The sequence below is a fragment of the Ovis aries genome, chromosome 6 (genome assembly GCF_016772045.2).
Source record: "Ovis aries strain OAR_USU_Benz2616 breed Rambouillet chromosome 6, ARS-UI_Ramb_v3.0, whole genome shotgun sequence".
Taxonomy (NCBI): Eukaryota; Metazoa; Chordata; class Mammalia; order Artiodactyla; family Bovidae; genus Ovis; species Ovis aries.
The window spans coordinates 109,238,356-109,257,530 of record NC_056059.1 but is presented as its reverse complement, the minus strand read 5'-3'; the positions used below and the strand labels follow the sequence as shown (position 1 = coordinate 109,257,530).

General features: G+C 41.1%; 1 protein-coding gene across 7 annotated transcripts in view; it reads left to right on the top strand.

Annotated features, from left to right (window-relative positions):
• The window catches only part of RAB28 (RAB28, member RAS oncogene family), a 156,141-nt gene that overhangs the window by 94,621 nt on the left and 42,345 nt on the right, over positions 1-19,175 (top strand). The window contains exons 7-8 of one of the 7 annotated variants that reach the window (XM_042251041.2): positions 4,649-4,687; positions 6,795-6,849. The exons of 2 other annotated variants lie outside the window; for them this stretch is intronic. In XM_042251041.2, the coding sequence (XP_042106975.1) occupies positions 4,649-4,681 (33 nt within the window). In that variant the 3' untranslated portion in view covers positions 4,682-4,687; positions 6,795-6,849. Of the gene's footprint in view, positions 1-4,645; positions 7,719-19,175 lie in introns of those variants that run through there. 4 more of the 7 variants (XM_015096239.4, XM_060416633.1, NM_001127283.1 and 1 more) reach the window with 4 other exon arrangements.

The following is a 19,175-nucleotide window of genomic DNA, read 5'->3' as shown; positions in this document are numbered from 1 at the left end:
GGAAACCTCATTCTCCATTCCTTAGACCAGTGAATTTGGTGCCTTTGCCGGTTAAATTATGTGTTTCACAGTTAAGTGTTCTCAGTGGAAGGAAACATTTTTGAAAGTTCATTATTTTTAAAAGATTTTCTAAGAACATACTTGGAAGCTATCTTGAGCACAGTATTATTTTTTATTGAGATATACTTGCCACAAAACATTATGTAAATTTAAAGTATGTAACATGTTAATTTGATATCTTTATATATTATATGATTTTGCCATTATAGCAGTAATTAGTACCTCTGTCATGTTACATAAATATCTTTGTTAGTAGTTGGAATAATTAAGTTCTAATCCCTTAGCAAGTTTGATGATTATAAAGCGATATTGCTTTCTGTATTGACTATACTGTGTATTGTTTCTAGGACTTATTTACTAGTAATGGTAAGTTTGTACCCTTTAGAAGGCATCTTTCCTATCCCCTCATCCTCCGGGAACAACCATTTTATTCTTTTCTTATTTTTTGCAATTTTGGCTTTTTAAAATTTCATGTGTAAGTAGTATCATACAATTCTTGCCATTTTCTGTCTGATTTATCTCATTTTGCACAATGTACTCAAAGTCCATCCAAGTTTTTACAAATGGCAGACTGTTACTTCTCATGGCTGAATAATATTACATTGTATGTGTGTGTACATATATTTATATTCCACATTTTCTTTATTCACCTATCAACAGGCACTTTGATGTTTCCATATTTTGCTTATTGTAAATAACACTGCAATGAACATGGGAGTGCATGTATCTTCAGATAAATACTCAGAGATGGAATTGCTGGATGGTATGGTAGTTCAGTTTTAACTTTTTGAGGAGACTCCATACTGTTTTCCAGGGGCTGCACCAATTTACATTCTCATTCAGGGTTTCCTTTTTTTCCACATCCTCTCTAGCACTTACTTCTTATATTCTTGAGGACAGCCATTTTAACAGGCAGGAGGTGATATCTCATTGTAGTTTTAATTTGTTGATTAGTGATATTGAGCCTCTTTTCATGTACTTGTTGGCCATTTGATGTCTTTGAAAGTTCATTTAAAAGCAAAGAAGTCCAGATAATCTGAACTTCGTTTCTATATATAATTTATATACAGAAAGTGGAGGAGTAGGGTGCAAAGGAAGGGAGAGAGCGAGAGCTTGTGCACCTGGGTTCTGTGGTTTTATGTCATTCGAAAGAGTCCTGAAGGAACTCAGTGTCACAGAGTGATAAAGTGGTTTGTATTATTCTATATAGAAGAAATTAGATTGTAGACTCACCAGTCACATGGAAATTGATGCTGTAGTAATTTTGTTTGTGACAAACATTTATAATAAGGCCTTAGTCTTAGTTCCATTCACTGATTATTTAAAGAGATTCTGCTATTTTAGTTTTAACCTAGATTATTCCCATTTTACAGTCATATAAAATGAGTTATCAACACACTTTACAAGCTGTTCAAGGAAGAGAAGGAGAAAAGACGGAATGAAGTTTACTAAGACAGCAGACGTTTTTTGAGGGTCTTTATGCCAGAACACTAAAATCTGGGGATACAGAGATGAATAAGTCACAGTGCTTGTCCTCAGGGAGCTCCCAGATTACATGAGGGCAGACAGATAGGTCAAGTATGCTCTAGATCTGTTTTTTATAATGCTCTATTAGTGACATTTCCACTGGCCAGTTAATAAATTATGACTTTGTTTGCTTTGAACTAGGTATGTGTTAGTTTTAGTGATCCTATATTTTTATAGATTATACTTCATATAAAGTTATTAAAAATAGTAACTTTACATTATTTCCTTGTATTTTATTCATTTTTATCCCTAGTAGGTTGTACCTCTTAATCCCCGTCCCCTGTCTTTCCCCTTTCCTCTTCTCTCTAACTACTGGAAACCACTAGTTTGTTTTCCATATCTGTGAAGCTATTTGTTTTGTTATATTTAATTGTTTGTTTGTTTTATTTTTTAGATTCTGCATGTAACTGAAGACACACAGTATTTATTTTTCCTCTATCTGACTTATTTCCCTACACATAATAACGGCTAAGTCCATCCCTGTTGTTACAGATGGCAACATTTCATTCTTTTTATGGCTGAGTATATTCCTGTGTGTGTGTGTGTGTGTGTGTGTGTGTGTGTGTATCACATCTTTCTTACCCATTTTGGGCTGATGAACACACGTGACTTCCATATCTTGTTTATTATAATTAATGCTGCTGTGGACATTGGGGTGCATATATCTTTTCAGATTAGTGTTTTTGTTTTCCTCAGATATATACCTAGGAATGGAATTACTGGATTATATAGTATTTCTATTTTCAGTTTTTTGGAGAGCCTCCATAGTGTTCTGCATAGTGGCTGTGCCAATTTGCATTCCCACAGCGGTATAGGAGGGCTCCCTTCTCTACACATTCTTGCCAACACATGTTATTTCTTGTCTTTTTGATAGTAGTTATTCTAACAAGTGTGGAGTGATACCTCATTGTGGTTTTGATTTGTATTTTCTTAACTGTTAGAAGTATTGAGCATCTTTTTCATGTGTTTTTTGACCATCTGTATGTCTTGTGTGGGAAAAATGCTTATTTCAGTCCTCTGAACATTTTAATTCTGTTTTTCTGTTGTTTTGTTTTTGGTATTGAGTTGTATGAGTTCTTTTTATATTTTGTATATTAATTCATCATATCATTTGCAAATGTCTTCTCTCATTCAGTAAGTGGCCTTTTCATTATTTAATGATTATTTAATGTGGCCTTTCATTGATGGTTCCATAACCATCACCTATTTTGTTGATGATTGGTTCCCTTGCCTGGGGAGAAAGTTCCAAAAAAATATTGCTAAGCCCTATGTCAGATCATATTCCATTTTTTTTCTTTTTTTATTCACTTAAAAAAAAATTTTTTTTCCATACAGTTTCAAAACCAAATGGGATCTTAGCAGCCACATAGATAAACCTTATGTTTTATAGATTAGGAGAGTGTGAAGACCAAAGAGGTAAAGTAGCTTGCCCAGAGCTGTAACTGTTGCTGACAGCCTGGGATTGCATATTATGCAGTGTATGCGTAGGCCATTACAATGAAGGAAAAGGAGAGTCGCTTTCTTTAAGCTCCTACTGTGTGCATGGTACCATGCTTTTAAAAAATGCTATATCTGTGCTTTGAGTGGTAACCTATAACCTTTTGCACATTGAATTTGTATCAATCGTAGTATTCTTTAATAATTTATGCATTTGTTTTCCTTGCTAAACTCTTAATGAATCTCAAAAGAAAAAAAAAGAGATCATGATTGCTTGTTGGAATGTTTCTAGTACCTAGAATAGTGATTTGCTTTGAATGAGTGATAGTGACAGGTGTTTTAGCTGTCAGAGTATGTTTCCTCTCTATCCTGAGGTGACCAGCTATGACTTTTGTAAGGTAAATATGTTTCTACTATCTGGATTAGAGCACAGTTGCAGAATTGACTAGATTTATCTTTCCTGAGTCCATCTCTACTGCTTATACCTTACCACTTCAACTCCTAAGTTGCTTTCTTGCTTACCCTAGTGAAGAGCCACCACTTCCAGTTCTAGTATCTGACTCTGACAACTCTGACAAAACAGGGGTTAAGCTGGTGTTCACCCACATGGCTCCCTTTCTCTTAGGGCCACTGCATTGTTTTCGTTCACTTGACTAATAGCGGAGAACAATTGAATTTACTCTGTTGCTCCAAACATAAAGCTGGTGTTTTGTAGGTAACACTTTTCTCTGAAAACATCAATAACTGAATGAATTGTAAACAAGCAACTACTGTGAAGTCCCCTACCATGAAGTTTATATCATAGAAATTATGCTTTATTTACTCAGAGAAAGCAAAGTCCTGAATATGTAGAACTTTGAGTCTGGCTTCCAGTTCAGAAATTTTGTACTGAGCTTTATGTCAAACAACCAAGGCCCTCAAGAAAGATGTTGCCTTGTTCTTAATTAATTTGATGAGAATTAGTGGTGAAAATCCAAGTCATTTATGTTAGTCAATACTTTGACCAGAATGTCTTGACCACAGGTCAGTGACCTGGTTGTGTTTATAAGATAGGGTTTAAACCATCATTTTGAAGGATTAATGAGTTGCTTGCTGATTATGAAAATCCCTTCTCTGTATTGTAACCCATAGTTTGGCATGAAGCAGTTAGGTTTGGGGAGGCCAGATGATGGTGTTCAACGGGTCATTGATGCGCCCTCCTCGTATGTCATGTGACAGTTGGCAATGCTCCTGTGATAGCATCAGGCTGAGTGCCTAGTAAATCATGAGTCTTGTCCAGAAGTTAATACTGCTTGCTGGAGAGCTGGAGCAGAGCCTGTCCAAGGCTAATACACCTTAGTGTCCTGTTCATTTACTCTCAGTTGTTTATCCAGGCTTTATAAACATTATCATAAGCAGCAGCCTGATTAATATGTTTTCCTCTATGTGCTAATTAATAGATGCTATGATGAAGGAAGATCTTTCCAAAATAAAATATTTGAACTCATTAAAAGTGGGTATAGTTCCAAGTCTAAAATCTTTGGGGAATGTGTTATCTCTGTCATATTTGTCTTATGTGGTCTTCTCATCTTAAGGGTTATAGTAATCAAAAAAATCTAACTAGTTTTGCTTTGTTACTTAGCAGAATTCATTTGAAAACATCAGCTGTCATGCTTAAAATATGGTATGTTTTTTAACTATAAAAAATATATTTTGATCTTACTTATTTCTGTATGAAATTTCAAAACTTGGAGGTTAGGGCTGTGAGAGCCTGGGAAGTGACCATCAAAAGGAAGTCTTTGACAATAATGAATATGATTAAATGTAAAAACCGTAAATGACATGCAGCATCCTCTCCCTACCTTCAAAGAAAATGAACCACTGTTTGTTCCCACACAAATCCACTAGTAAATGTCTTACCTGGTATGATGGTTAGCTGTCTGCATGTTCCCTTCCCACGGCAACTTGTGAACAAATCCTGTGCAGTTCATCATTTGTTCCCAGCGTAGAGCCACCGGCCCACGGTAGATCCTCAGTAATGTTTGTAAAAGGAAATTGAATGAGTACCTCTGCTGTACTTTAGTAGAGAAAAGCCCCCAAATTCTTTGTTGTCTTCTGAAATACTGGGCATTATATGTGTTACATGTAATTGTGATATCAAAAATAGAGCCCACAGCTTTTCTGGGAGGCTTAGTAGACATGTCCATTTCAATAATTAAATAGAATTGTAATGTTTCTTGAATCTTGGTTCATTTTCTTTCCTTTTATATGTATATATTCTGCTATTTCCTTTGTGGCTTGTTTAAATTTATGTGCATATTTCTTTTTCTGCTTTGGTGTTCCCATCTATTTTCAGTCATTGAACACACTTTCCATTTTTTTCTTTCTTTCTTTTTTTCCCCCTTTCTCCTGCATCTTATTTCTGTTATACGGAATTGACAGCATATTGTCAGGGCAGAAATAGTGAAGTATTCGGAAGAAGATAACCAACATACCAGCTCTGCTCAGAGCAGAATCTGTTCAGTACAGTAGTGCAGGTATTAATCGATAAACTATTGCAATTTGTGGGAGGAGGGTGGGGAGAACTGGTGAATGTTATCTTGTTCTTTATGAATAAAAAATTCAAAGATTTATTGTACATTCTTGGGAATTAATATTGCATAAGTCCTGTTCTGGAACTTTGAAAAATTGATCCTTTGCCAGACTTACAACTTAAGGAATTGGGAACAAATTAAAATAACATTTCATTTACTTTCAAATGTATTTGTCTTTATGGTCATGTTTATTACATGTGCAGTGAAGTGGAGAATTGAAGCAGTTATTTCATTATTCTCTCCTTACTGTTTTTCCTGAAATAGCGTGGTAATTGAAAGAGTATTTTTAAAGTTTGCCTTGAATTACCCTTCTTTGTCTGCTTATATGTGCAGACTTAGTAGGAGTTGAAAACAGTTCAGGATTTGTTTTTCCTTAAATTATTACTTAAAGAAGAATGTTAGAGCATGTCACTAAATTCATTGTTTAAAATATTCCTTGAAGTTGTATTAGAGGAAAGGAAGAAAAAGTTAAAAATATCTTTTGATTTAAATTATTTTAAACACATGAATGTGAGGTAATATAAGTTTCTCATTATTCTATATTTTGTTAGAGTCATTATTCATGACCCAATAGTGGAGCCATTTGGAACTAAGTCAGGGATTTAGGAGAAAAGTTTTAAAAATTGGAAGAGTTCTGCTCAAAACATTTCTTCCTTATATGTGACTTCTCTTTAATATTTTTATTTCTTCTCACTAACTCACAAATTGATAAACATTTTTAAAAGAGTTATGCCTGAGTATAATAGTATATGGAAATATTAATAAATAATATTTTTACTTTGAAATGATGAGGCCTTATCTATGAATCAAAACTTGTAATGATTAATTTTAAATCCTTTGCTTTAAATTATAACCGGGGTTTAGTTTTTCATATTGATTTGCCAGTTTTTTACTAGACTTGTGATAACTGCATAGATATCATAAAACTAGAGAAGACTAAATTTAAAAATTGCTATTACACCCTTAACAAAACCAGCCCCTTCCCCCCCCCCCTTCTCCCCCCCCCCCCAAAAAAAAAAGAAAATCCTAGCTTGACATGAGTTGGTTCTGGCTGATACTTTTAATATCAGCTTCTGCTTCATTTATGATGTCTGTCATCAGGAGTTCACGAAAGTTCAGAAAATAAAAATATACTTTAAGGAGCTCTTTCTAAATGTTCTGATGTCCTGATAATAACTCTGTTTTCTTTTATGACAGAGAGTGGTGAAGGCAGATATTGTAAACTACAACCAGGAGCCCATGTCAAGAACTGTTAACCCTCCTAGAAGCTCTATGTGTGCAGTTCAGTGAGCACATTTTTCTTTTGTATTGATAGTTCTGACTGCCCTTCGCCTCTGTGTGGGCCCCGAGGACCTCTAGGAACTTGTTTTATCAGTGACCATCTCTGTAGTTCAGTTAACACTTTCCGCTCAACTCGCTTCATCATTGCGTGTTGCCTCAGCCGTAGGCAGCTCCTCTGACTGGAAAGAATTCAACTTTGGGACCACACACTTTGAATTCAGCTTGGAAAGCCCATTCTCTGGAACCAGACTGCTCCATTGAGAAAGAATAATGTTGGCTCTCTTATGGCCTCACTTCTTTTTTCTGTGATGTAAATTTTTGTTCAAACAAATATGAAAACTATCCAGGTCTTGATCATCAGCCAGGATTTTGCTGCAGCACAGTTTCATTCTCTTATCTGAACTCATACCTGGCAAAGTACGCTTCAGAGTGCAAACATCTGAATGAGTAATATATTTTATCTACCGATACTTAAGAAAGGATTCTTTTGCTATCTCTTGTGAGTAAAAATATATAAAGCAGTATCTAACTGAAAATGCTTGAAATAAAGCTATAGTAGAAATATTTTCTTCATTTTTTAAAAAAAGCCTAACTTGTTTATATTTTAGCTGTAGCTCACAAAGTAGTGAGTATTTGATAGTGTGTTTTTATTATTGTATCATGGTCATTATGTCTTGTGTAATACTCTGGTTAGATGGTTTTGTGATTCTGATGCTCCATGCGGACTTATTGTGTGAGAGTCCTCCCAGAATGAGCTGTGACTATTGTTGGATCATTGTGGATCAGACTGTACCTGACGGGCAGATATTTTTCTCCTGCAAATAAATTTATTTAAATTACTTTTGGGGGAGAATTTTCTTTCAGCCACGTCCCCTTTCTTTACAGAAAAGGTATATTTGGATACAAATCAATGGTTGTGTGAAGTTTAATAAACATTTGGTCACTTAGAGTTGTTAGGACTTCCCTGCTGGCTCAGCGGGTAAAGAATCTGACTGCAACGCAGGAGACACAGGAGACAGGGGTTCAGTCTCTGGGCCAGGGAGGATCCCCATGGCAACCCGCTCCAGTGTTCTTGCCTGGAGAATGCCACGGTCAGAGTCGCAGACAGTCGGATATGACTGAGCACACGACCCGTGTTCAGTTGGTAGGTAGGTAGAGCTGTTAGGGAGCTTAGTTGAAGTGATGAAAATCCAGACCTCAAAGCCTGACGTTCAGGGGTTCCATGTCAGTCGCATCCTGCGCCCTGGACACAGCCTCCCACTGTGCCAGCGGAGTCACGGCCACGCCTGGATGCTTTGAGACACGCTGCATTCCCGTCTGCCCTGCACAAGTCCCCCTGCCTGGAATTCCTCCACCCTCTCTGTCTCCCTTCTGCCATTAGCCTTCAGGCACTGTGAAGGCAGGTGACTTGGTAACAGTTTCGTTTTTTTTGTGCTCGGGCACAGTCCCTGGCATGTGGGTGCACTGTGTTGGCCACATCAAAACAGGATGAATGCTGCCCCTCTGCAAAACGTTTGTCGTGCCCACAGCTGTGAGTTCCACATGAGCACCTCCCGGATGGCCATTACCCCCTTCCTGCCTGGGATCATGGTTATTTGTGTCCTTGTGTTTTATTGTTCATAGACCATAAGTTTATTGGAGAACATATCTCTCATTTGGTCTCACATCCTTCAGGAGTGCCTGTCAGGGCACCTTACTCATAGGAGACCTGCCAGAGACGTATGGAGAAATTTTGGACTTCTGATTTTACAACAGATTTTAGAAAGCTTGCTACTTCCATCTTGTGTGGCTAAAGAAACTGAAGTCTGGAAAGAAAAAGGAACCTGCCAGAGATGGGGAAGCCGCTAGGGGTTCTGGAACTTTGCTTTTTCCATGATCCAGTGGATGTTGGCAATTTGATCTCTGGTTCCTCTGCCTTTTCTAAAACCAGCTTGGACATCAGGAAGTTCACGGTTCACGTATTGCTGAAGCCTGGCTCGGAGAATTTTGAGCATTACTTTACTAGCGTGTGAGATGAGTGCAATTGTGCAGTAGTTTGAACATTCTTTGGCATTGCCTTTCTTTGGGATTGGAATGAAAACTGACCTTTTCCAGTCCGGTGGCCACTGCTGAGTTTTCCAAATTTGCTGGCATATTGAGTGCAGCACTTTCACAGCATCATCTTTGAGGATTTGAAATAGCTCCACTGGAATTCCATCACCTCCACCAGCTTTGTTCATAGTGATGCTTTCTAAGGCCCACTTGACTTCACATTCCAGGATGTCTGGCTGTATGTGAATGATCACACCATTGTGATTATCTTGGTCTTTAAGATCTTTTTTGTACAGTTCTTCCGTGTATTGTTGCCACCTCTTCTTAATATCTTCTGCTTCTGTTAGGTCCATACCATTTCTGTCCTTTATTGAGCCCATCCTTGCATGAAATGTTCCCTTGGTATCTCTAATTTTCTTGAAGAGATCTCTAGTCTTTCCCATTCTGTTGTTTTCCTCTTATTTCTTTGCATTGATCGCTGAGGGAGGCTTTCTTAACTCTCCTTGCTATTCTTTGGAACTCTGCATTCAGATGCTTATAGCTTTCCTTTTTTTCTCCTTTGCTTTTTGCTTCTCTTCTTTTCACAGCTATTTGTAAGGCCTCCCCAGACAGCCATTTTGCTTTTTTGCATTTCTTTTCCATGGGGATGGTCTTGATCCCTGTCTCCTGTACAGTGTCACGAACCTCATTCCATAGTTCATCAGGCACTCCATCTATCAGATCTAGTCGCTTTAATCTATTTCTCACTTCCACTGTATAATCATAAGGGATTTGATTTAGGAGAGTGAAAAAGTTGGCTTAAAAGCTCAACATTCAGAAAACGAAGATCATGGCATCCGGTCCCATCACTTCATGGGAAATAGATGGGGAAACAGTGGAAACAGTGTCAGACTTTATTTTTTGGGGCTCCAAAATCACTGCAGATGGTGACTGCAGCCATGAAATTAAAAGATGCTTACTCCTTGGAAGAAAAGTTATGACCAACCTAGATAGTATGTTCAAAAGCAGAGACATTACTTTGCCAACAAAGGTCCGTCTAGCCAAGGCTATGGTTTTTTCAGTGGTCATGTATGGATGTGAGAGTTGGACTGTGAAGAAAGCTGAGCACCGAAGAATTGATGCTTTTGAACTGTGATGTTGAAGAAGACTCTTGAGAGTCCTTTAGACTGCAAGGAGATCCTACCAGTCCATTCTGAAGGAGATCAACCCTGGGATTTGTTTGGAAGGAATGATGCTAAAGCTGAAACTCCAATACTTTGGCCACCTCATGTGAAGAGTTGACTCATTGGAAAAGACTGATGCTGGGAGGGATTGAGGGCAGGAGGAGGAGGGGATGACAGAGGATCAGATGGCTGGATGGCATCACTGACTCGATGGACATGAGTTTGAGTGAACTCTGGGAGTTGGTGATGGACAGGGAGGCCTGGTGTGCTGTGATTCATGGGGTCACAAAGAGTCGGACACGACTGAGTGACTGAACTGAACTGAACTGAACTTGGGGTTCTGGCGCTGGGTGAGCAGGACTGCTTCTGATTCTTCTTGCCGTCCCAGCCCTCTGTGGAGGGGCTGCTGCAGTATAATCATATTTAAGAAAAAGAAAAGGAACTTGACAGAAGTCATGGAATCACAAAGGTAGATCCCATAGGAGATCTTCTATCTCTCAGCTGGGGAGACACTTTTTCAAGAGTGGTTGGAAATTTATGAAATGTAAAAATTGTGACTGCTGTATTATTAGGCAGTGAGTTCACTTTTTCCCTAATTTCTGTGTTCTTTTCTTAGCAACTAAGGAATCTTTTAAGCTCTTTTCCAAGGTGGCATGCCCTTCAAGATAGTTCAATTTATCCTTCCTTTCAACATCTATTATATCCCAGTCAGTCTGCTAGGACCTTTAGGAGAATATAAAGTGAGATAGAAGATTTCAACCCTCAGGGACCTTACAATCCAGTACGAGAGATGTTTGTTGTCATTGCTCCTATTTTCAAGCTACGACTGATTGAATTCTACTATTGAACTAAACTTGCCCAAGGCTTTACATTCAGTAAGGGGTGAGGACATGCCCTTTTGATCATTTCGTGTTATTTATATACCTATGTGAAAATTTTGAGGATTTACAAAAGTGGTTTTTTGGGGGGTTTTTGTTTGTTTGTTTGTTTGTTTCAGTCTCGTTATTGTAGTACTAAAATGTGTGACTTAACACTCATATGTGATGATACAGGCATCTGGAGGAGACAAGACAAAAAGATCTGGGATCAGACCAAAATACTTGAGTTGTGTGTTTTAAAGTCAGAGCACTGAATGGGACTGAATGGCCTTCATGGGCTTGCTCTGTCTGGTACACATCCAAGAACTTGTCACAGGAGCGGTTTTATTTGCACACCAGTCATGAGAAGGTGTATCGCAGTTCCTTTCGTTGACGTGGGGATGTGGAAGCATGGAGTAAGTGATTATACCAAGCCCCTCCTCCAGTAAGTGGTAGGGTCAGGATCCACGTAAACCGTTTCTGAGGTAGGTCAGACCAGGCCAAGTACTTAACTAGGTTACCTTCCATTAGAAAAGATCACGCAGCTGGCCTTCCTGGGCCTTGACTAGGCCTGGGTGTTAACGTTGCTCATTTGCAAAGTGGTAATGGCTAACTCTGGTCCACCCACTTTCTCACACTGACCATCTAGACCTGCAAGCAGTGCGTGTCGAGAGAGGCTGATAATCAGTTGCTAAGTTGTGTCCAACTCTGCCACCCATGGACTACAGCATGCCAGGCTTCCTTGTACTCCACTGTCTCCTGAAGTTTGCTCTTAAGTTCATGTCCATCGAGTCGGTGATGCCATCTAACCATATTATCCTCTGCCTCCCTCTTCTTTTGCCTTCAGTCTTACCCAGCATCAGGGTCTTTTCCAATGAGTTGGCTCTTCGTATCAGTGGCCAGAGTACTGGAGCTTCAGCTTTAGCATCAACCCTTCCAATGAATATTCAAGGTTGATTTCCTTTAGGATTGACTGGTTTGAGGCTAATGGGTATATTTGCCCTCTGATCACTGAGGTGAGGACGAAAAAATGCCTTCCCTGCATTTGATCTCCTTGGTCTTCTGTCTTTCCCCTCTAAGCCTGACCAGTCAGTGAGAGCCATTTGGCTCAAGGAGAGCAGGCACAGTGAACGTGCTGTAGAGGACAGGGCCGAAGCAGATTTCTGAATTCCATATTACAGTTTTCCCCACCCCTCGGGTGTTATTTTTGAAACAGAAGCATTGGATTGATGCTTATTTTACTTTGACTGTTACCTCTCCTGTCCACACTTTTTAATTTAAAAAATTACAAGTCTTTCCATCTAGTTTTAGGCACTTTGTCTCCTGAAGACACATGCTATAAAGTTTCAAACACATTGTGGTCACTTCTGGTGCTTATTGAACTTTTTGAAAACACAAAAGCCAGAACCGGTCATTGGATGCTGTCTTTCAAGTGCACCCTCTATTATGTGTGGCAAACCACTCTGGAGTGGTTTTTGGAGTGGCCCAAAGAACCCCTCCTGTGACTGCTTTATTATTCCAGGAGGAGGTAAGCCAGGGCCCTTTAAAGTTGATCACTGAAACAATGCGATGGGGCATAATAATGTGTGTGTGTCGTTTAAAAATAGAAAAGTTTTCTGGCCATAACCCATGCTGGTGATCGGTGCAGTGCTGAACATCCTGAGAGAATGCTCACAGGATTCAGAGGAAATGGAAATGCAGACCCATAGAGCATCATGGCCGACATCTGTTGGCCTCCTCCCCAGCATCACATCGCCACTTCTCCCAGCAACAGTCATCTCCCGGTTTCCTGGTGGAGCCCTCCTCCATTTTCAGCTCCCAGGGCTCAAGGGAGTGCATTCTCATTGGCTTAACCCTATTAGGATATTCATTTCTCTTGGCCTCAGTGATTGGCTCAGAAGTGAGTGGTTAATTCCATCAGAGCTAATGAAACTGGAGAGGACTTTGCTGAAGTTTCTGAAAAAGAAACAAGAAAGCTTTCATTGCCTGAAGTTTGCAGATGACACTCTGCCCGCTGGGCTCGAATGAGAAAGCTGTAGCCCCTTAGCAGCTCTCTGAAGGGTGATCCTGCCCAAGTACAGGGTTGACGCTGAGGGAGCAAGGTGAGAAGTGGGGAGAACCCCTGTCCCCAGCACTGAGCTCCAGGTCACGCCATGCCACGAATCGTTTCCTTTATCCTTCTTGGGGCAATGTTACTTCATTTTTTCTGTTACTTCTTACATAAAAGTGTTAAGTAGGTAGAATAGGAAACAGGAGTCCAAAATGGCGGTGGCTAAAAAACAAGGAAGGGAAAAGCCCGTGAAAATAGAACAAAGGAAGGTCCGAGGACCAGAGTGAGGACCTCAGGTAGAACAAAGAGCACTCCTGGCTAGCCCAGTTTACACAGGGCAGGCCCAGGGGGAGGAGAAACATGTAAAAAGAGGAGCCAAAGGGCCAGGGATTGACCTCTCACTTGCACATGCTCTTTCTCTCTCTTTCTTTTCACATCTTTTGGGTTGGCATGCCCCCATGCCTCAAGGATGTATTTTCCTTTATTTTCTAAATAAAACCAAGGAAGCTATAACACTGTCCCAGAGCTTTGACGCACCAAGAGCTTTAATGTCCATCACTTCAAATTTTTGTTGAGAGGAGACACAACTGAGGAGAATACACTTGCCTAACAAAAACATCAAAGATGGACAAGATCTGTGTTTGGTCCTTAAGCTCTTCCTCTAGGCACATGTATAACTCATCAAAATGTAATTAGGCTGTTAAATGCTTCCATAAAACTGTTAATACACAGGAAGGTATGGCTTGCTGCTGCTGCTGCTGCTAAGGCACTTCAGTCGTGTCTGACTCTGTGCAGCCCCGTAGACGGCAGCCCACCAAGCTCCCCCGTCCCTGGGATTCTCCAGGCAAGAACACTGGAGTGGGTTGCCATTTCCTTCTCCAATGAATGAAAGTGAAAAGTGAAAGTGAAGTCTCTCAGTTGTATCCAACTCTTAGTGACCCCATGGGCTGCAGCCTACCAGGCTCCTCCATCCATGGGATTTTCCAGGCAGGAGTACTGGAGTGGGTTGCCATTGCCTTCTCCCGGGTGTGCCTTAGTGAGTGAAAAAATGGATTTCTGATAACAGGACTCAGGGTCAACAATATGACTGCCTCATAAAAGACTGAATCATGTAATATTTTTCAGTTCAGTCGCTCAGTCGTGTCCGACTCTTTGCAACCTCATGAACCGCAGCACGCCAAGCCTCCCTGTCCATCACCAACTCCCGGAGCCTACCCAAACTCATGTCTATTGAGTCGGTGATGCCATCCAACCATCTCATCCTCTGTTGTCCCCTTCTCCTCCTGCCTTCAGTCATTCCCAGCATCAGGTGGCCTTTTCAAATGAGTCAGCTCTTCACATCAGGTGGCCAAACTATTGGAGTTTCAGCTTCAACATCAGTCCTTCCAGTGAACATTCAGGACTGATCTCCTTTTTACTAATTTTTATTGCAGTAGAGTTGCTTTATGATGTTGTGTTGCTTTCTGCTGTACAGCAAAGTGAATCAGCTGTCTGTATACATATATCCCCTTGTTTTTGAATTTCCTTCCCATTCAGGCCTCCACAAAGCATTGAGCAGATAGAGTTCCTGCAGTACAGTAGGTTCTCATTAGTTATCTGTTTTATACACAGCAGTGTGTGTATGTCAGTCCCAATCTCCAAATTCATCCCACCCTTCCTTCCCCACTTCGTGTCCATACGTTGACTCATGTAATCTTCAGTTCAGTCGCTCAGTCGTGTCCGACTCTTTATGAACCCATGAATTGCAGCATGCCAGGCCTCCCTGTCCATCACCATCTCCCGGAGTTCACTCAGACTCACATCCATCGAGTCCATGATGCCTTCCAGCCATCTCATCCTGGGTCATCCCCTTCTCCTCCTGCCCCCAATCCCTCCCAGCATCAGAGTCTTTTCCAATGAGTCAACTCTTTTCATGAGGTGTCCAAAGTACTGGAGCTTCAGCTTTAGCATCATTCCTTCCAAAGAAATCCCAGGGTTGATCTTCATGTAATCTTAGGCTATGTCAATACAGAAAGAGGCTCTGTTCTCTGAGTTGGTTTGTGCAGATCAGCTGAAGAATATTGATTCAGTAAGCCTAGGGTGAAATTTGAGGCTTTGCATCTGTAACAAGCTGCAAAGTGATCCTAGTGCTGATGCTGGCTTTTGGATTGCACTTTGAATTGCAAAAGATTAGAGCATGCCTGCATTATTTTTTTTTCCTCTTATGAGTGCTCCTCTTTTCAGATGCGTGCATGCTCAGTTGTATCTGACTCTTTGCAACCCCATAGACTGTAGCCCGCCAGGCTCCTCTGTCCACGGAATTTTCCAGGCAAGAATACTAGAGTGGGTTGCCATTTCCTTCTCCAGGGGCTCTTTCCAACCCAGGGATAGAGCCCATGTCTCCTGCATCATCTTGCATTGATTGGCAGGTGGATTCTTTACCACTGCGCCACCTGGGAAGCCCCTCTTTAAGAAGGTGGTTTCTGATTATGGTGTCCTAAGAAACAGATGAAGACAGACAGTGGGCTTAACATGGAAGAGAAGGCCTCAGGGTCTCTGATGATGGTTTCCAAATTGATGAAAGAACTGCTTTAGAAAAAGGTTCAACTTCCAATATGGAACCTATAGAACTCTAGATATAGGATAGGTAGATAGAAGCTATAGAAAGGATTTTGATCCAGCCCAAGAAAGAACCTTGCAAACATCCGTTTTATGCATTAGAAATGTGTCACATTGCAGGGCTACAAACGCATATGGCATCAGGGGCTAGGAGGTAAGTAATACAAAGCAGTTAAGAATAGACAGCAGGGAGTGGGCTGAAATTTGGAGAGCATGTGCCCACCTAGAGCCACCCAATCCCATTTTTAAAGTTACATTGGCCAAATAAAACCTGTATATAGATAAGGCCACTGCCAGTGTGTATAGAATCACTGGGCTAACTAGAAAAAAATGTTCCTTTCTCACACCACTTTATTTCCCTCTTGTAGAAGACTGTCACACTGTTTTGATAGAACAGATCACTTTATTATCCTGGAAAATGGGTGATTGAATCTACAAGACCTGTGATGTGAATGGCAGCTCTATTGATGGGGGGATTCAGCCCTTGGGATCACACCCTCAGTGTCTGGATGTGAAGCTGATGAAACTGGGAGAGAAAATTACTTGTCAAGGTCTTTCAGAGAGCAGAAGCGGTGTTCAGGCCCTAGGGACTGAGATGCCTAGGGACATGGTCTCTGCCCTCAACTTAGCAGGGCACCCTCCCTGGTCTCAGGAGAGGGTCCATCGTGGTAAACGGTGGGCAGGGTACTAAGAGCAGCTCTGTTCCTCCAGGCAGGCCGGGGTGACGGGGTGGTCAGACAGATTGCCCAAGGAAGTGATGCTCAGCCTCATGGCCTTGAGGGAGACAACTCTTTGAGCACCTCCATCCCTGGGAAGCCAGCCTTTCAGTGGAGCAGGGCCTCAGGGCTGAACTCGGAACCGCATTTATCCCATCCTGCCTGGCCCTTCATTTCGTCAGTTTGCCACATTGGAGAGCAGGAAATGACTCTGCTTTAAAACGCTTCTTCCAAGTGGGTTGGAAGCACTGAATGTTCTTAGGCCTCTGACGCTGTAGATTGAAGCAGACACAGGGCTGGTGATGAGGGTGAGGGAGGCGTTTATTGTCGCCACTGTGCGTGCACCGGCTCGGCGAGCCACTGGCACCTCAGCCTTGCGAGCCGGCCTCCTTCACCCTTCCTTAACCTGCATCCACAGGTTGCATGGGATAGGACACCTGGACACGGTGTCTCGTGGGCATCCTTTTCCACTGCTGCCTTCATTCCCCGCTTGCGAATGTTCCAAAAGCCTGCTGAACTTGACTCATGGGTTTGAATCAAGTCACTCTTGTTCCAAACTCCCCATGGCTCCTCATGACCTTTTCCATCAAAGGAAAATGACTTCCTCAGCTAGATACTCAGAATCCTCTCGCAGCTTCCCTGTCCTTCCTTCTAAAACGTCTGTTCATCTTCAACTCTGGTAACTGACTTTGTTCTGTTACAGCAAGTGGTTGCTCACTGCTGTGGCTCCACTGGGATTTCCTGTAGGGAAAGAGTTATAAACCCTAGCAGAGACGAGTTAGAAAATGTGCTGCTTCTCCCGGCTCAGAAACCCACTGGCTGTATGACTGGTCAAACTGCTTAACGTCTCTGAGCCGGTTCGTGGGGCTCCTTTGTGAGTACAGTTATATGTCTGTGTTATCGTCACTCTGGCTTATAAAGAATGCAGTGCAGATACACCGAGCCCTTTATAAACATCTCCTCCTTTGATGGATGGGTTACTCAGCCTTCAAGACGGCCCCCGTGATCTTTGCCATCAATTTGCCAGCCCTTGGACGCAGTTGGCTTGGAAGCGAACTCTGGCTTTATCTGACTCCAACTTTGGCAGATACCTCCAGCTAGAAGCACCCAGCTGAGGTCCCCCCAAATTCCTGGTCTGCAGAAACTGTGAGATAATAAGTCATTATTGTTCTTTTAAGCCATTAAGTCTTGGAGTAGTTTGCTTTATAGTAATAGGTGACTAATACCGTGGGTACTTGTGTTACCTTTGATAGACAGGGAAACTGAGACTCAGGGCAGTTTAATATCCTAAGGTGGTATACCTGGGGAGTTATGGAACAGTGATCCAAACCCAGGTCTGCCTGGCTCAGCAGCCTGACTTCTTAGCCATCATGTTGTCCCCCTCACTTAGTATTTATACCATCCCTGTGCCCCCATTCATAGTAAATGCTTATTAAACAGTTTCAAGTGAATGAACAAACTGTTTTCATGACTGAATATATAAATGAATTACATGAATGTATATTAACAGAGAGGAGCCTGTAAAAATAAAGAAAGAATATTTGCAATCTCTATTAAATCAAGTTGGAATTAGCCTAGTTTCTTCAAATGTTTTGATCTCCAAATGAAAATAGCTCTATCATTTGTCCTTACTGTAGAAGCACAATAAAATACTTATTGCAGAGAAAAATAAAGAAATTAAAATCACTCCCACCCTGCTCATTATTGTTGACATTTTGGTGAAAAATAATCTTCCAAATATGCATGAATACACGTGTCCAGGAGCTATATTTAAAATGCATTATATTAAATAACTCACTTTGAAATTTGCTTTTCTCAATAAAAGTGATAAGAGACATCTTCCAAATCCATAAACAAATGCACATTGTCATTTTTAGTGGCTTTAGAGTTTTCAAGAGTAGAAAAGAAGAAAATGGAAGTTGTTCAGTTGTGTCTAATTCTTTGCAACCCTATGGACTGTAGCCCACCAGGCTTCTCTGTCCATGGGATTTCCCAGGCAAGAATACTGGAGTGGGTAACCATTCTCTTCTCCAGGGGATCTTTCCAACCCAGGGGTTAAACCCGGGTCTCCCACGTTGCAGGCAGATTCTTTACCATCTGAGCTACCAGGGAAGCCTTAATAATAGTGAAAACACGGGGCAGGGGAAATAGCCATAGATTGTGGATATTGGACTAAATTATCTAGGCCTTCTGCAATCTATGGGCATTTTTCCCCAAAATTTTCACTATTTTTATAATGTATGCTTTGTCGAACATCCTTTTCTGTTTTCCTTTATATATTTATCCTTGAGATAAATTCCTAGAAGTAGCATAGCTTGTTCAAATGGTAGTTTGAGAGTATTTTATGTATTTTTTTTAAAAATTTGCCAAACCACACTTCAGAAATATTGTACAACTTATCCTACTGATGGCGAATGAAAGTGTTCACCTCCCCATGACCTTGGCAACATTAGAGATAGTAAATTCCTCATGCAGATGTAGGGACTTCGCTGACCTGTTCAGCCCTCTGCCTGGCCCTGGTGTGGACCGATTTTCACCAACAACCATGAGCCAAGGCAGATGCAGTATCTCTGTGGTCGTGAAGACTCGTCCTACAGGGATGTTTTCCCGGTGCCTCTATTTTGGTCTTAACATATTTCAGTCACGTCACATGGTTTCTTATACGCCCAGCAAATAGCCTTAGAAATCTTGAGTTCACCATCGTTTACTCTAACTTGAATAAAGTCACAGCACACAAGTGGCTTATTAAAACAAAAGTAACTCACCTTCCATAAAAGGAGCCTTTGTTTTCCTTATTTTTCTCTCCCTTCCTCTGTCTGAAGCCTCATGCCTTCCCCCTGCAACTCCTTCCGCCCTCCTAGACCCCCACCAAGCAGCAGTTA